The following is a 19929-nucleotide window of genomic DNA, read 5'->3' as shown; positions in this document are numbered from 1 at the left end:
GCAAAGTCAGATTATTGTTATCATCATCATCGTTATTACTTAAAAAACTGGCCTATCTACATTAATGCAGCTGTATCATTTTTCCATTTTTACGCCCAGCACCTTCTAAGGTTGTTGTAACAGAGCCTAATTGGCAGAAGAAGTTTAAAACACTCCAGGAGAAGGTTGAAATACTGGATTTGCTCTGGGAACTAAAAAGTTATGCTGCAGTAGTATTCATTTCTCCTTGCTGCTGATTGATTGCTGCCATGTGACGCGTCTCTAGGTGAGTGGGTTTACCACCGCGGTTTGGGATGGTAAAAAGTAACCAATCCAAGAGTTTTATTCATTTCTCCTTGCTGATGATTGACTGCTGCTTTGTGATGTGTCTCCAGCTGAGTGTCCTTGTGTTTTCCATTTTGTTATTGTTTTGTTATTCTTAAACGCACACGATGTTGTTGAATCGCCCTGCACCTTCTAAGGCTTTTGTAACTGAGCCTAAGTGGTAGAAGAAGTTTAAAACACTCCAAGAGAAGGTTGAAATACTGGATTTGCTCCGGAAACTAAAAAGTTATACTGCAGTAGCGTGCCACTATGGCATGAAAGAAAGCACCGTATGCTACATAAAGAAGAACGAAGCAGCGATATGGAATACCGTGTCTGTAAGTTTCTGTGATAGTGCCAAAAAGGTAACGACAGTAAGGAATAAAAATATCATCAGGATGGAATCTGCATTGGCATTGTGAATCACAGAATACAGGAAGAACATTCCCTTGGATGGTAGCATCATCCGTGAGAAAGCACGGAAAGTGTATTAGCAGTTCGCTACAGGAGAAAATGTAGCAACTTCCTATCACAATGTTCCTGTAACTTATAAAGAAAAGCCACCACGAAACCCCACCAGAATAAGACCCGTACAAAGATATGACTCCTCCTGAAGCGCTTGAAGAAGAGGTGCCACCCCATTAGTTTTAAATCTTGTGCATCGTACTGCACAGCTACTTCATCATCATCAATATCCATCATGATTGGTGAGTACCCGTACATTTTACTGTATTTTAATTAAATGAAATTATTATGTATTTACTCTACTTATAACAAAGAAAACTACAGAGCATACCAAAGAAAACACGCTTGCACGAATTAAAGTACACATAGCGGTATTTTACATTCTAGCACCGCGGGAGACAGAACAGTACAGTACTGTACAGTATACGGGTTTACCTTTATATTCTGTTTTTAGGTAATGTATTAAAGAAATTTTTTAGGTAATGTATTAATGTATTAAGCTGAGTTTGCAACGAAATTAAAGTGATTTGGGGGCATACTGTATTTAGGGTTGAAACTATAAAAATAGGCATTTAAAAGGCATTTTTTAACCACATCCAAAAGTCACGGTTTTTCACAATTCGCGGGTGCTCTAGGAACGCAACCTCCGCGAATTTTGGGGGTGTACTGTACTAACCTTTCTAATGGACTCGGTATTTGACAAACTTAACCAATCTATATATGATACGATTTCAAAGCTCAGCCCCACAGATTCAGCTGTGTGTGACTTAACATTCCTTTATTTACTGTTGCACTTCAAGATCAGTATTTTTCTATTAAAATATTATGTTGCATGCTCTGTTGTTTTCATGGCTTGTTATAATGCCTGCTACAAAGTCGAGCCAAAACATGTTGGGAAGGAGTGCAAAGTGGGTAAGTTGTCACGTGATAAATAAGATTGGCTTTTTTGCATAGCTAAAGACATGCTTTGGAAGGAGTGCAAAGTGGGTAAGTTGTCACGTGATAAATAAGATTGGCTTTTTTGCATAGCTAAAGCAATTATCCAATAAAAAATAGTTTTGCTTTTGAATAAATGCACACTAATCTCCATATGCTGAAATTGATTGAGCAGAAGCAGGGTTGCATCTTGGGAATTAAAGAAAATGCTTAAAATGGAAATGCCATCTGATTTCTGATTAAGCTTTGACCAGCTTTGCTTTCCAGCTCAATTATAAGCCTGCTGTGGACAGGTGCCATGACATGTATATGCCTAATCATAACTCATCCTCCCTTAAGTCATCTATACTAATATAAGGCAAAGCCCTAACTGGACTGACTGACTCATCACTAATTCTCCAACTTCCTGTGTAGGTAGAAGGCTGAAATTTGGCAGGCTCATTCCTTACAGCTTACTTACAAAAGTTAGGCAGGTTTCATTTCGAAATCCTACGCATAACAGTCATAACTGGAATCTACTTACGTACATATATATACGGCCATAGCCTGCAGCTCGGTCGCCGTGTGAGGCGGAGTTGAGTCCTCCATCAGCACGCCTCCCACGTAATTGACTGCCTGCCCATATAAGGCTGTCCATCAGAGGCAATCTAATAGACACGCTGCCGCTAAATATTCGCGGGTGAAGGACTGTGCTTATGCAAACGAAGATGAGATGGTCAGGGATAGAATAGTGTTTGGCACAAACTCAGTGAAAGTGCAAGAGAAACTTAAGTGCCGGGTCTTAGCTAACATTAAATAAAGCCGTCAATGTCCAGCTAAAGGAAGACAGTGTAAAAAATGTGGTAAATTGAAGCACTTCGCTAAAGTTTGCAAGACTGGGAAAGGTAAACCCGTGCATGCAGTGTGTGATGTCTCAGATAAAGAGGAAGACGAGCTGTTTATTGATGCAGTAGGACAGGAACAACCCTCTGACGCTGAACAAGCCTTTGTAGACATATCAATAGGAAAGCAAGGTGTAAAGCTTAAGTTTAAATTACGTTCATAGACATGCTGCCGCTAAATATTTGCAGGCAAATCCACAACTTAATACCAGGAATGCCAGTTAAACATCTTAGATTCACGAGTACTGATTTGGGTGGTGATCACTTCGATGAATGAAAACTGTTATCTTTACAAAGGTTGACAACGAAGATGAGATAGTCAGGGATAGACTAGACAAACACAGAATGTAACTTGAACACAACACATCCTCCAAATATGAATCTGATTGAAAGAAATAATGATAATCAAATCCTTGATGACAGCAACACTCATAACACAAAACAATTACATTGACAATCATGTTACGTTATTTTTAAAATGTTTCCTTTTCTTTTTCATAACTTCTTTAACACACTACTTCTCCACTGTGAAGAGCGGGTATTTTGCTAGTTAAAAATAAAGTTAATCAATTTTACCAACCGCCTTATTTTGAAAGAGATAAAGAAGATGCCTAAGGAGTCCTACAAATGCCAGTGAATTTTCTGCTTCCCTTGAGTTGAGTTCACTAACCCCTAAAGTCAGGAAGGTTATGGCGCCATTTATTAAACAAGCATATGGATGGAGTTGAAACATTTTCTCCTGAGTCAGGCTTGTCTCAAGATTTCACATGCCTCAGGACATGTTTACTACCACCGAGAAAACAGCTTCAAAGTCATTGATGACCTCTAAAGCACAAGGTGCATTCTCTTTTTAACAATCACTATCTATTTGCAGTTGCTTGTGGTCACTGCATGTAACAGATGTACAGAGAATAAGGCACTAAAAACATACAGAACAAGAGAGCTGACTAAAGAGCGATGAGCCTAAGCGTATGCATCAACGATAAAAGTTTATAAAAGAATCTTATTACTTTCACTACTTCAAAACAGCACAACATATTAGTTATGGTGCTTGATAACCTTTTAGTTATTTCTAACACGTTCAGTGTTACTTTTATGATGTTTAGAAGTATATTCCAACATATACAACTCAAAGTGCAGTGTTTGACAAACAAAAAAAAATATACAATAAAATCCATGTTCCAAATGTAAATGTCCAGCACACTGCTATATGGAACATGAAAACTGAAGACCCTGTAACTAGATGCACTTAAGTAGCACAAAACACCCAAAAATGAGGCTGTGTTTAAAAGGAAAAAGAATTCTTGTAGTACTAACGGTAGTTTTAAGCCTATTTATTTTACTAGTTTGTTTTCACACTAAAATGACTGTACTCTGAATGTAGTTGTATTCGATACAATTTACAATGTAATTTCTGCCTTTGTTTAACGTTTATATTTTATAATTATTGCTGAACTGAAAGGATTACAATAACTATTTGTGCTACTATCCAGTAGCATACATACTCCTACAGAAGCTCTTAATTTATTTCCTTGCATATTTATTTTTTAATAGTTGATAAAAGTGATGTGTAGATACAGCCCCATATTGCTTTACACACAAAAAAATTCTTTGTTTCCACAGTCAATTATACAGATTTTAAACTGAATACAATAAATGAGCACTGGTATCAGATCTAGGGAATCCATTCCTGGGCTCCCCATTACCAATGAAACTGCAGTAATTCCCGGGAAACCGGAAACAGCCAAGCTCGCATATATAGCGTGTATAAGTGTAAACCGATCAAGAAATAACAGAGTTATAGTTGAAAATAATTAAATGGCACGGTTTTTTGGCCTACGGTGTAGTGTGTTGTAGATTAATTCAGTCAACCAGCAGCAGTCGTCAGTCTCCCGGCTCCGGCTCCGACTAAGACTGAGTACAGTGGACTGGGAGGAGTCTACACTCTGCAGCTCACAAATGCCAGGACAGGGCAAACTTCATTGACATCTGTCAGACAACAGCTTTGGACAGCAACTTGAAATTGCAATGTGTCAGTCTGTTGCATCCGCATTATCTGTGCCAAGAAACTTGCCATCACAGAATGATGGCAAGAAACTGGATGCATTAGAAAAACTGAAATGGCGGTGTTTCAGAGCAACAGCAAGTGTGGGCGTTGTTTAGAACAAGTTGTCACAGATGTCTGGGGTTCTTACCTGGCTGGGATGCCTGGAAGGACCGGATAGAGACAATAAAAGCTTCCGGGTCACGAGGACACAATCGCCCTGGAGCAGGAGAGGATCACGGGAGAGAAGGAAAGACATTCCAACTCGTTGGGACCCGTGGCCACCACCGGGGGCACCTTAAGCCTCCTAGAACCCGGGAGAACTTTACTTTCGCCACACTTGGCAAGATGGCGGAGGAACCTGCCAGGGACGCCCAGAGTGCTTCTGGGGCAAAGGGCAGCAGTTCTGCCACACCAGGAAGTGCTGCCGGAAGTTCGTTTCCAGCCACCTGCAATGCATCCGGGCGGAAATAAAAGGGCCCTCCTCCTAACAGTCGACGAGCCAGAGTTGGGAGTGGGAGTAGGATGACGCTCCCAGGAGGAGAATAGAGGAGGCCAAGGACAGAGAAAGAGAAAAGTTAATTGTGGTGAATATTGCTAAGTGCTTTGTGTGTTGTTCGGGACTGAAACCTGTGTTTATTTATGTTAAATAAACGTGTGACTTTTATAAAGATGTGGTCTCCGACTGGTGGTGTCCGGGCAAGTCTCACAAATTGTATCAGTACCTGATCAGGTAGATCGCGTTGCATTCAAAAAAAATTTTTTTTAACGTTAGTCTATCATATATCCTCCCTATGGCATTTGCTACTTGATTGACTTACAGGGCGGCCAGTCTGAGATCTCTTTTCTTCTAACACAATGGTCATCCCACATGCACCCATACAATCAGATTGTGATTCAGACTACGAGTGCCATGAATGTAATTACCCCGATCCACATGCTGTCAAATAAACGAACCATACACCATGGCAATAAAACCATTTCAGGTGACTACCTGTTGAAGCTCATCGAGAGAATGCCAAGAGTATGCAAAGCAGTAATCAGAGCAAAGGGTGGCTATTTTGAAGAAACTAGAATATAAAACATGTTTTCAGTTATTTCACCTTTTTTTGTTAAGTCATAACTCCACATGTGTTCATTCACAGTTTTGATGCCTTCATTGAGAATCTACCAATGTAAACGGTCATGAAAATAAAGAAAACACATTTAATGAGGAGGTGTGTCCAAACTTTTGCCCTGTACTGACTGTATGTGTGTGTGTGTGTGTATATATATATATATATATATATATATATATATATATATATATATATATATATATATATATATATATATATATATATATATATATTCGCTTGTAGATAAGGTTAGTCTTTTTATTGGTGTCAACATATTGCAGTAGTTTTACTAAAAATAAGTGTTGGTCGTTCTAAAACCGTGCACATGTGAGATGCCCATGCACTGTGTCATCCCCGGGAGCCCGGGATTCCCAAGAATGACATGCGGGATTCCCAAATTCTTGGTAATGGATAAACCCGCCTGGGAATGGATTCCCTAATCAGATCTGAACGTATCACTGGCCTATACCCCAACTTAAAGTACTGGAATCGGCTTTGGGAGACAAAAGTGGGATCAGCGTGTTCCTAATGACAACTTCTTATGATAGATAGATAGATAGATAGATAGATAGATAGATAGATAGATAGATAGATAGATAGATAGATAGATAGATAGATAGATAGATAGATAGATAGATAGATAGATAGATAGATAGATAAGTCACTTCTGAGACTTTCAACAAAAACTTTAAAACATACACACTAGTGTGTTTCTAGAAAACAATCAATCTTACTGAATAAAAAACAAGATAATGAATGTTATAGGTAAAGAATGAGTGAGTTGTGTGAGCTTCTGACTTTAAAGGATATAGGTAATTACATATCCAGTTTAATTAGTTAATTCATTATGTACTCAAACTGTCTACAATTATTAAAGCTAGAAATAGCCACTTTTGCAATAATTTATAACATACATTATAATTTTATATTTCAACATCGACTTATTATTTTTGTTGTAGTTATTATGTTGTTTAAATAAGGGGGTCAGTGATAAGGATTTTTACTTAAGGTGATTTCTGTCTCTCTGTGAGAGAATCATAGGCAAAGGTTTAAATAAAAAGCAATGCTAAAAAAAATGAGTAGGTCGGTTCACTTGTTAATTTCCAAACAAATACTGTTTTAGTTTACAAGGTTTCGGGAAACAATCACTGATTAAAGAATCATTTTAAGTAAGAGATAAGAAGTACTTAGGGTTATGAAGCTTTTGGGAATTACTGATCTGAAACTGTCAAATCCTTTAAATACAGTGCCAATTTCCTTACATCAGTTAATTTCATTCTTCATTGGCATTGCATACCATGTTTATTGTAAATAATACAAAATGTCACAAATGGGCAGGAAATACTGGCACTTTTGTACTTAAGTCACTCTTACACAGTAACTGGTTTAATTCTGACAATGATGTTAAAGAACAGCAAATTTTCAAACTACATGTAACAGAAGAAGGTGTCAATATGCAGAAGTATGTCAAAGATGATGTTTCTGAAAATACAAGACGGTAGCAATAGTAAGTGAAGGAAAACTATTGTAGTGTAGGCAGCTCTTAACCAAAGCCTGTGATGGACTGTGATATAGAGGGTCCACGGTGTAGTACTTGGCAATTGGTTTTAAATAAGTAAATAAGTAAGTAAGTAAGTAAGTTAAGTAGCTGGCTTGATCTCCGTGGGTGCGCCTGCTTGTTGTGTGGAGTTGGGGGAGCAATCAAGACGGGGCGGATCTTTACATGAGGGTGTGCTCTGTACTGATTGCTTCAATGGCTTCATGTGGAAAACCAAAAAAAAATATGACTACCACAAATGTTATTAGCCGCCTTGGATAAAGGCATCAGCCAAATAAGTAAATGTAAATGTTTGCATTATGGCTGGGCAAGTTAAAGCATTAACACATTAATTAACGTCGACAATTATTTTATTGCGCGTTAATGCAGTTTTAGTTATTATTATTTTGAAAGCCACAGTCTTGCTACCGATCGATAGAGATCAGTGATCTTGTTACAACACTTTTCGATATGCTTTTGCTAGAAGGAAAGTTAGCTTTGTTGATCTGACCTTGATTTCCTGCACGTGCATGAGTAGCGAATAGCAAACTGCATCTAAAATGGCATGTGGAGAGATACCAAAGTGAATGCTCAAAGCAAAACTTTTTTTGTATTATCGCTGAATCAAAGAGTTGCTACTGAACACTGACTGTTTATACTGTTCCCTGGTAAAAGAATATGTTTCTGTTGGTATCTGTTCAGATTAAAAGTTAAAAATGTACACTCCTGTACAAATACAGAGAAAAAAGCTGTAGTGTAATTAATGATTAAAAATAATTAAAACCTGAAAAGGCGTGTATATTTACACTTAAGCAGTCTTTAACTTCCAATATCAATTAATTGAATCAATGTGTAAGAATATTTATATATATATTTTGTTAAATTGTGAAAAGTACTTTATTTTTTAATTAAGATTTGTTTCTGATAAGTACGTTACAGAAGAATCTGAATAGTATAACAGCTTGCAATTATTAGAAGTATTTTATTTTATCTCATTTATGTATTATGGACAAATACTTTCTGTACATATTTTATTAGTAAAGTATGTATTTTAAGGAAATTTTATTTTAGTATTTTATAGTCACTGAGCAATAAGGCCACAGAATATTATTTTGGGCACTGCACATCTTTAGGGAAAATTCAGAAATATAATCTTATTAGAACAAAGCTAATTCCAGTGAGGATAAATGGAATGACACACTGTAAAAAAAATTAACAGTAAACAAATTTGCACAGGAGAATCACATCTGGATCAAATAATCCTAGTCTACCATAATAGAAGCTAAAATTGGATAAGATCAAGACAAATAATTTTGCCACTGTTGCCCAGTTCAGATTTAGTTTTTTCTCTTTCGTTTGATACTTAGAGTACACAGTACATTAGTAGTTGCAACAGTGGGAAAACAAAGCTATCATACTTTTGCCAGGGAGAATAAACATGCCATACTTAAAACTAACTTTTCTGATTTACTAACATTTTATCTGAATTCCACTAAGTGCAAATGCACTACTATTGAATGGGTTGGTGGGGTTAAGCTCTACATAAATATAAGAAAGATTACCTTTACAAAAAATTATTTTTAAAGGATTTAAACATTGGGGTGTGTCTTGTGTCTCATTTCCTCATCACCTCAAAAAATGAAATATAAAATTAATAAAAACAAACCTAAAATACTTACAGTACCAAACGTTCCAAAACGAGACCTACACTTTCACACTCAGATGTAAGATGATGCCGAGCTTCAGCATAGCTTAGAATGGCAATCATGTACACTTCAACGAGGGGAAGAGGATCCTCTGATATCTTCCATCGATCTGCATATTCTACAAGAGTCTAGAATGAGAGGTATTGGGGAGGGGTGGGAAGAAAAGACAACCATTATCTTTGTCTGCTTCTGGGCAGATTTACGCTTTCTAGCAACAACCAACCCTTGTTGAAAATAAATTGCAACAAAAGATACAACAGCAACGAATAAGCCGAGATTAAATACTACTCCTGAAATACAGGGTGAGCCAAAATGAAGGACCATATTTCTCAAGGCCATTGCGCGAAGTAGAGGCAGCCTAGAAGGTTTAATAGACAATCCCTTGTAATTTTCATTCAGCAACATGCCTTGTGAATCCATCATAACTACGCAATGTGCCTTCTGAACGCACTTCACCATTCCTCCCAACGGTGACGTCCCAAATCGGAAAACAATTCTTCAGTGGATGGCTAAATTTAGACAGACGGGTATGACATTGAACAGAAAAATCTCCAGGCTGTTCTTGGACTGGACGAACACCTGAAAACATCCAAGCCGTAAGGGCATCAATTTTGCAGCTTCCTAAACGTTCAGCGTGCAAATATGCTTCTGCCTTAGATATTTCCAACATGTCTTTGAGGAGGATTCTGCATTAGGACCTTAATTTTCATCCATACAAAATGATGGGAGTACAGGAACTCACTGAGAGAGACTGGGAGAGCTATAGAGAGGCGCAAACATTCTGCAAACTGCTCATCAAGACACTATTGTCATGTGCACCAACAAGGCACATTTCTATTTGAATGGTTGTGTAAATAAGCAAAGCTTTTGCTACGTGGCTGATACCAACCCTCATAAACTTCAGAAACCCCTGCACAGTAAGCATGTTTCAGTTTGGTGTGCTGTTGCAGAATTTCACATCGTAGGCCCTTACTTTATTGAGGAGGTGGGAGAAACAGTCACCACCACTTCAGAATTTTGCACTGAAATGCTAGACAACTTTTTGCGGCCCCAACTGGAAGAAATGGATGTGGTGGATGCCTGGCTACAACAGGATGAAGCAACTGCTCATACGGCACAGAGATCCATGCAGGTTTTGTGGGAGATGTTTCTGGAGAAGCTGATCTCCGTGCACTGCAATGTTGGGTGGCCTTCATGTTCGCCTGATCTCACTCCGTGCAAGTTTTTCTGGTGGGGCTATCTCAAGTCGAAAGTATACACACCGACCTCAAAACCTTGAAGCACTCAAGGATGTTAATCGCCATGAAATCGCCTCTATTTCCCTTGAAATGGCCATGCGAGCATTCAGAAATTGTCTCGAAGAGTGCATCACTAATGATGGCCACCAGTTTAAAGACATCATTTTTAAAACAGTGAAAAAAATCTATTTTGTTTACTCTTTCTTGTGTCATATTGCAATTTATTCTATCTTGTAGTATTTTTGTAGAATTCTTCTTCCTCGTTTGGCTGCTTCCGTTAGGTGTCGCCACAGCGGATCATCTTCCACATATTAATTTGGCAACATTTTATTGTAGAATAAACGTTTGAAATATGGTACTTCTTTATGACTCACCATGTAGTATGTAAGACCTACATTATGTGGAAAGGGAATGATCAGATGACTGAATCACAATTCAGAAAGGCACTTAAAGTGTGCAAGGCAGACTTTCTGACCAAGTACAGTTGCTCAAATATTTTACTTATTTTTTAATAAAACCCATAAATCTTAAGTCAACTTTCTGAATCAAAATGATAAATGGAGAATCTGAGCATAATAAAGAAACTATAAAATGTACACATAATTGTAAGAAATCATTAGCTTAAAGTGTGCTACTTGAAGATGGAGTTAATAATGTGTGTCATCACACTGAAGAATGTCTTAAGTTGCTTCCCATTAAACACACTTTTTTTTCAAATTTAAAGTAATGCAGAGCATATTATTTAGACTGTTATGAACAGGATAGAGAGGGATTTTATGATTAAGGGGAGTAAGAAAGTGAGCTAGCAGTGAAACAAAAGTTACAAAAGAGTGTTCACTGAGGATGTAATATCTGAAACCAAACATTTTTTTTAAGTGTCCAAAATGGAAAAAAAAATGCTTTGTAATAATATCAGAATTATTACTGGGATAGGAGACATCTTAGCCAAAGAAACCTATGCACCAAGTCAAAACTACCGTAATGGGCAATAAGCAAAAGTATTTAAATTTAGAAGGGTCAGGAGGTGGAGGATCACAATTACTTGATTTATCTTCACAGAGTTTCATATTATCTGGCCTCACATAGTAATAGAAATTTAACAATATGAAACTTAATCCATATATTACATTTTGTATTCAGCATTTAACATTAAATTATTTACTGATAAGAATGCAAACACTTTTCAAAGGTCATTCATTCAAACACTGGGGCTTCACCAGAATATGCTCTGTCTCCTTTACTATTTACACTATATATAACCTGGATCCTGAGACAATAATGATTTTTGTTCGATTATAATCAAGTGGAATGTTTTGTAAGGAGGTACAATAGTAGCTCTTTCTCTGAATTTCAAAAAGAGTTAAAAAAAAAAATAATTTTAATTTTAGAAGGCAGGAATTGGAATGTTCATCTTTCACTGTTCTGGGAAAACAGGCAGTCAAAGTGACTGAATATAAATGTTGAGGATCTCATATTAGATAAACTTTATTGATACAAAGAGGAAACTTAGAATAGGTAACCTAAATTAGACTATACAGGTAAAATTCCGTTACAACGAATATCTTTACAACAAAATTTTCATTACAACAAAGTATTTTTATGGTCCTGACAGCTTCCCCATATGACACGAGTCTATAGAAATCTCGTTACTACGAAGTGCATTCAGCAGATACATTCATTACAATGAAGTGCACAACAGACCATAAAATGCCTGAATGCATCATCCACAGAGCAGGTAGTTCTGTGGCCGCAGCTCAGTTGTGCACAACGATCCCCAAACAGAAACACTGTAATTTTTTTTTCTTTTATGAACTTTCCTCGTACTGTTTTGTGTTTTATTTGCCTTTTTTGTTTCCTGCGGTTTTCAGTGATACCTTTTGCTTATTGCCTCTCAACATCTGAAAAACATCCATTGGAATTTAACTCATTGTCGCTCTCCTATAGAAATTGCAGGCATGTGTGTGTGTGTGTGTTGGGGGTGGGGGGTTGTGTCTCAAAAAGAGTTCAGAAAACTCACAATATGAAGAAGAAAAGGATTATTCGGCTCCTGATTAATAACTGTGCTGCACACAACATGCTTCCACATTTAGATAATGTTCGCGTTGAAATCCTCCCACCCAATTCAGCCATTGGATTTGGGCATCATTTGCACCCTGAAAGTGTATTATTGCAAGGAAATGTTGAGAAAAATTCTCGTCAGCATAACTTGTAGGCAGGAGGAGATTAAAATTAATGCAAAAGAAGCTATTGAAATGATTGCAGACGCCTGGACACAAGTTAAAGAAAGCACTATAGTAACAAATACATAATCTCATTATAACAAAAAAAAAATATTTTTTATGTCCCTGGGAGTTCGTTGTAATGGAATTTTACCTATAATTACAAAAATATCTACTGTAAATGCTATTTCTACTTAATTCTCCTCCTTGAAATGAAGTCTATATAAAGTGAACAGAATCCAAAGCTATGATTGTATCGCAGTTTGACACTTGTCGTATTATTTCAGTCCCACTGCCAGTTTTAACAGGCTGAAAAATCTAAATTTAAGAATCCAAAGTTATTGTAGCTAATGTGAATTATTCAATAAGACTATGACACATAGTGAAGATGATGAAACTGGAAATCATCTGTCTGCTACATGTAGGTATGTCTGCTTAGCTACCTGTTGACTGTTTGAAATAATTATTCAAGTAGTTTTCTTAAAAAACAATTTTGTCTTCTTAATACTTAACCTATTGTACTCAAGTGATTTGTTTTTGTCTGTTTTAATGAATTTCATGTTTTCTCATGTAAATATGGCTGAATGAAATGTTAAACCTGAAAAGGTTGAGGTTTAAAAAAAAATCTGAACATATAAAAAAAAATATCATCATTAGTGTCAGTGAGTCTATTTAAATGAATATTGAATAATATAAATGAAAATAAGATGAAATCTATGGTAATAAATAATTATCTAAAGTAATAATGAAACTTTATCAGTAATTAACAGAAATTAACATCTCTGTATAGATTTAGTAATCACATTAAAGGAAACAGCAGAAGGTAAGACCAGTGTTCAAAACAGTTTATAGATCTTTAATGAAATGTTTGCAGCAAAGTACTGATTTATAAATTCATATCACAGGTATTTATATATCCTAAATGTTAAGGACTCTATAAATAAACAGGATCAAGTTTTTGAGATATTTAATAAAAGAATAATAAACAGGATCAAGTTTTTGAGATATATAATAAAGATGGTCTTTCTATGTTCACAAACTATAAGGCTCCAACATACAGTAATTGCCAATGCGTGGTACTTTTAGCTCCTTGGAACCAACTTTAATTCTGTGACTATTATTCTGAAAATGGCTTATTAATGTCACCTGTCCATTATCTTTATCTTTTCCAATGTAAATATGGCTGAATGAAATGTTAAACCTGAAAAGGTTGAGGTTTAAAAAAAAATCTGAACATATAAAAAAAAATATCATCATTAGTGTCAGTGAGTCTATTTAAATGAATATTGAATAATATAAATGAAAATAAGATGAAATCTATGGTAATAAATAATTATCTAAAGTAATAATGAAACTTTATCAGTAATTAACAGAAATTAACATCTCTGTATAGATTTAGTAATCACATTAAAGGAAACAGCAGAAGGTAAGACCAGTGTTCAAAACAGTTTATAGATCTTTAATGAAATGTTTGCAGCAAAGTACTGATTTATAAATTCATATCACAGGTATTTATATATCCTAAATGTTAAGGACTCTATAAATAAACAGGATCAAGTTTTTGAGATATTTAATAAAAGAATAATAAACAGGATCAAGTTTTTGAGATATATAATAAAGATGGTCTTTCTATGTTCACAAACTATAAGGCTCCAACATACAGTAATTGCCAATGCGTGGTACTTTTAGCTCCTTGGAACCAACTTTAATTCTGTGACTATTATTCTGAAAATGGCTTATTAAGGTCACCTGTCCATTATCTTTATCTTTTCCAATTCAAATTAAAACTTCACTATCTCAAGGTTTTTTTGTCCAAGAAACTGAAATTGGCCACTAAAGTCACAAAAGACACAGGGCTATTTGAAACTGTGCTTGGACTCATTTTTGTATCTTGAATTGATTACTTAAAACAAGCCATTTGTTCAGTTAATTTAAAACAGTAATTTTAACTTGCACTTTTCTGTGTAAATTTTGACTGCTATACAACAATATATAATTAAATAATGAACTTTTACGTTCACACATACTCTCAACACTCAGAGCCTTACTTTATACCAACAAAATAAAATTTCAGTAAATGTGATTTTCCATGTAAAGAAAAATATGTTAAAATGAAGTACATTGTTAATGTCAATGTCAATTTATTTATATAGCACATTTAAAACAACACAGGAATGCTGTGGCCAAAGTGCTTTACAATAATAAAATAAAACAAACAAACAACATAAATAGAAATAAAATATATGAACATAAATAAAATAAATAATAAACAGAAGTAATGTTATATAATCACAATGAGGAAACCATTAGTATTACTGAAGGTCACAGAATGCAAGTGAATAGGAATTAGTCTTTAATCTTGTTTTGAACAGTTCGATTATAGACGACTAGCCAACCTGCGGCGTACCATACGCCGCATATAATTATTTATTAATGAGTGAACACTTCCTGAAAGACACAGTTGTCCAAACGTGGAGGGTTTGAGGATACAACTGTCAGTGAATGAAAAGATGGAACTCTGGAGAGAGCAACATACAATTGTCCGTAAGTGAAAACAGGTTTTGGCAGATACAGGCATATTTTTTTGAAAGTTTGTCCTTGTGCCTTATTAATAGTCATTGCAAACGCCAATCTAACAGGAAATTGTCTGCGTGTAAAAGTAAAAGGCAAATTAGAATGTGATGGGGTCAGGGAAATCCGGGGAATAAGGACAGTTTGTGAGGTAGCAGATGTGATAGTCTTACACTCCAGTACATTGCAGTGAATGCCGGTAACAGAAAGTCTAGTGCCATTAGCCCATGGGCGGGGCTCTGTTAAGAGTTGGCGGGTGGGGCTCTGTCTTGCGTGCGGTGAAAAATCAATGTGGCTCAGAGGTGCATGTGGACTTTTGCACAGACGAAAGCGACTGAGGCTGTGTTTGGCGAGGTGTTGCGTGCAGGCACATGAGCAGGCAGTACACATGCCTCGAGAGCAACGCTGGACGTGAGAGGATGGTTACAATTCGCGTGCGTGGCTCTGTCGTGCATATCTCATGACGAGGTAGGAGGGTTAGCGTTGGCGGGCGGGGCTCTGCCGAGCGTATGCCATGGTCTTAAGAGTTGGCGGGCGGGGCTCTCTGTCTTGCGTGCCCTTAGTGAATTATATATATTGATTCCTTTATATGATGAGGTAAAGAGTTCCACAGGCGAGGAGCAGCAGCTGCAAAAGCCCTGTCCTTCTTGGTTTTACTTTTGGTACGAGGGAGAAGAGACAACTGACCAGAAGATCTAAGCACTGTGGATGGCTGGTGTAAAACACACAATTCGGATAAATCGGCAGGAGCAAGCCCATGTAAAGATTTAAAAACTAGCAACAACATTTTAAAATCAATTCAAAAACTGACAGGCAGCCAGTGTAAAGAAGCTAAAATTGGAAAAACAGAGTCATACTTTCTTGCCCCAATCGGTAGCATTCTGGACCAACTGTAACCTGTGTATCAAGGATTTGCTAATCCCAGAATACAGCGAGCTGCAGCAATCAAGGCGAGAAAAAATAAAAGCATGAGCAGCTTTCTTAAGATCCTTAGAAGATTAAAAAAAGGCTTGATCTTACCTAATAGATGAAGCTGGAAAAAGCAACTCTTGACTACAGTTTACTTGCTTCTCAAAAGAGAGGTTACTGTCAAAGGTAACACCTAGATTGCGGACTTGAGGTTTGCCAAAGACAGAGAAAGAGCCGAGAAGTCCTAGACCAATTTGGGCTTTAGCTGATGGACCCACTATAAGCACCTCCGTTTTATTTTGATTCAGATCAAGAAAATTATTAGCCATCCAGGATCTTAGTTCAGAAAGACAGTTGTGGAGTTGATTTACTGCAGAGTTGCAGACAGGAATATAAACCTGTGTATCATCAGCATAGCAGTGAAAAGAAATGTTAGAATTTCCTAAAATTAGCTCCAATAGGATGAAGGTATATAGAGAATAAAATAGGGCCCAAAATGGATCCCTGAGGAACACCATATTTAAGAGGAACAGTAGACGAAAAAGAGGAATTTAAAGTCACTGAAAAGTGTCTACCAGTTAAATATGACCTGAACGAGTTAAAAACAGCCCCTTTAAGCCCAACTAGATGTTCAAGCCGTAACGGCAATATCTCATGGTCAATAGTGTCAAAGGCAGCAGACAGATCAAAGAGAAGGACTGCAGCATCACCTGAGTCAGTAATAATAGAGATGTTACTGAATATTTTCAGGAGGGCCGTTTCAACACCATGAAAACACCTAAAGCCAGATTGGTAGTTCTTAAATAAACTATTGGAGTTAAGGTGATCGACCAATTGATTATAAATAATTCTTTCTAGGACTTTAGCCAGAAATGGCAATTGGGAAATTGGGCGAAAATTGGCTAAAACTCCAGGATGTAATTCTGCCTTTTTTAGATTGGGACGGACCGCAGCATGTTTAAAAAATGATGGCACAACCCCCGCACTTACAGAATCATTGATAATGGCTAGTACAGATGGCCCCAAAACATCAAAGGCTTCCACTAAGAGACGAGGTGGTACTATATCCTGAGGACTGGAAGCTGATTTAACACTAGAATTACCAGAGTCAACGAAAAAACTCGTAGATCCGGCCCACCTTAAAACTGTTCACACTTCTCCGCCAGCTTCTTTTGTCCTGTAAATGTGTCAATTAAGACGAGCAGCAAGCAGCCGGCTATTCCATCCCCCACCGTCGCAGAACGTTCACTAAGTTTTCCCAACTCATGCCTTGATTGATTACCTGGGAGTGAAGTGGAGTTTTAGAGTGGAAATAATAGATCGTTATTTGGAACACACGCATTTCATGTTGGTTCCGTTTCTACAGTAACTTTGTTAAAACAGAAACTTTTTCATATTTCAGTAATAAACGTTACAAAATGTAGGCATAAACTATAGAATGTGTAAAAGCATGAAGTCCAAACGTCAAATAAACACTTTCACAAAAAGCTGAAGGATGTTAAAATAGCTTCTGTAGCGCAGTGGTAAGAGTCGCTGACTCCACGTAGTGGGCTGGCTGTGCTTTAGAGACCCGAATTCAATTCCCCTTCTGGGGAGAGACTTATTTTTTTTTTCTTTTTAACATCAAAATGGACATAAAATTTATAAACTGGTATGCACTGTCAGGAAGGAGCATCCCACATGAAAATATAACGATCTCATTACCTGACAGTACAGGTTTATAAATTTTATGTCCGTTTGAGGTTAAAAAGAAAATACACTAAATCATTTATCAATCGACACACGCTGCACGCAGGCAAGCGGGCAGTGAGAGTGGAGATAAAGACGCTAGATAGATTGTATACAACAGGCAAAAACAGTGACCATTTGATAACAGTATTAGCTATAGTGAATGAAAGCATGAATTAATCAAAAGAAATAACCGCAATTGACATTTTAAACTTAACAATTTACTTAGGAAAAAAAAAGAAAAACGCCCCAGCACGCAGAAAGCAGACGCTTGCAGGTAGACAGGCAGGGCGGCCATAGTTAAAAAGGAAAAAAAAGTAACACTTTCTCCCTGGCGAGGAATCAAACTCGAGTCTCTGAGACATGGTAAGAATGCTGCACCCTGAGAGGCAAATCTTAGCGCTATGCCACGGAAGTTGTTGTGTTGTTTTTTGAACCTTTTGAGAAGGTGTTTATTTGATCTTTGAAAATCAGGCTTCACACATTGTATAGTTTATGCCTACATTTTGTAACATTTATTACTAAAATATGACAAAGTTTCAGTTTTAGCAATGTGTTTACACAGATTACTGTAGAAACGAAACACACATGAAATGCATGTGTTCCAAATAACAATCTATTATTTCCACTCTAAAACTCCAGCAGTTGAGTCACTCCCAGATAATCAAACAAGGCATGAGCTGGGAAAACTTCGTGAATGTTCTGCGACGGTGGGGGGTGCAATAGCCGGCTGCTTGCTGCTCCTGTTAATCGGCACATTTAGAAGACAAAGAACGCTGGCGGAGAAGTGAGAACGGTTTTAAGGTGGGCCGGATCTACGAGATTTTTCATAGATTCTGGCAATTCTAGTGTTAAGGGTGTCAATAGTTCTTTTTAACTGTGAAAGTGAGACTAGATCAAAGGATTCTAAGACAATGCCCTGTTTAACAGTAGGAAGTTCATTGCCAGTTTCAACAATGCCACGGCGGTAAGTATCAATTTTGCTGACAAAGAATGACAGAAACTGCTCACATGAATGAACAGTGCTATTTAATCCCATCACAGAATGAGGGTGAATGGCCGCATTAATTGAATTAAATAAGACCCTAGGATTCTTAGAATGACAGGATATTAAATCAGCAAAGAAATCTTTATTATTTTTCTTAACTGCAGCCTGGAAGTTGAATAGAGAAGTCCGAAAAATCTGTTTAGAAACAATCAGTCCATCTTATTTCCAACACCATTCAGCAGCTCGACAGGCGTGACGCAGCGATCACATAATTTCATTTAGCCAGGAAGCAGGTCTTCCCTTATTACTGTGTATCTTGAGCGGGGCAATTGAGTCTAAAACCATTTTACAAGAAGAATTAAATTTTAAAGACAGAATCATCGATACCATCATTTTGGACGTGCACATCAAGACTAGAGAATATGGTTTTAAAATTGGATATATTAGAAGAATGTAAAAAGCAAGAGCAGCGTGGAGGACAGCTAGTAGCCAGGACATCAACAGTAATATTCATATCCATCATTATAGAAAAGTGATCAGTGAAAGAAACATCGCATAAATCATTATTATTAACTGAAATATCACGAGTAAGAATGAGATCAAGGGTGTGACCGAGAGAATGAGTTGGCGTATTAATATGCTGGATAAAATCAAATGAGTCCAATAGTGATAAAAAGGTTTTGATTGACAACAAACGTGAATGTTAAAATCACCAACAATAAATACTTTGTCATGGGAGGGGGTAATATCAGCCAGGAGATCAGAGAATTCAGAAATCGATTTACAATATGGCTTGCAAGGCATATGCCTGTTAGAGAGCGAAATACAATAGGGAACTCTACTTGCACTCTTGTTGTGCTGCTACAGCAACCTGTGTTAAATGTATTAGCCAGTTTTTGTATATTCCTGCAAAAGACTGAACACCCCCTTTACAACTGGCACTGCTTTAGTCTTAGCTTTGCTTCCTGCCATATTGTATTATAGGTTAAAGAGATTATTGTCTTTTTACCTTCAAGTTGTCAATGGTTATCACATTCCGATACTTTGTATGACTTCTTGCCAGAAACCTACATTAAAGTATGCAGATTCTTGGCGAGTAAAAGTATCTGTCCACGTTCACTTTCAACCAGTGGGGCAACACAAACTCCATATGGAATGCGTCTATGGAGAGAAGTCTTGTAAACACAGCATTCAGGGATGGAATGCTTGTCATTAATACCATTTACATTAATACCAAGCTGGAAATTTAGAATTAAGAAGGTCACTTTTTCCACAAGTGGCATTCT

General features: G+C 36.9%; 1 protein-coding gene across 1 annotated transcript in view; it reads right to left on the bottom strand.

Annotated features, from left to right (window-relative positions):
- znf292b (zinc finger protein 292b) overlaps positions 1-19929 on the bottom strand; it is a 122430-nt gene that overhangs the window by 53192 nt on the left and 49309 nt on the right. The window contains exon 2 of the mRNA XM_039748083.1: positions 8964-9118. Coding sequence (XP_039604017.1) covers positions 8964-9118 — 155 coding nt within the window. The remainder of the gene's footprint in view (positions 1-8963; positions 9119-19929) is intronic.

The sequence above is a fragment of the Polypterus senegalus genome, chromosome 3 (genome assembly GCF_016835505.1).
Source record: "Polypterus senegalus isolate Bchr_013 chromosome 3, ASM1683550v1, whole genome shotgun sequence".
NCBI lineage: Eukaryota > Metazoa > Chordata > Cladistia > Polypteriformes > Polypteridae > Polypterus > Polypterus senegalus.
Note: the sequence above shows the minus strand (reverse complement) of the source record. Positions and strands in the feature narration are given on the sequence as shown.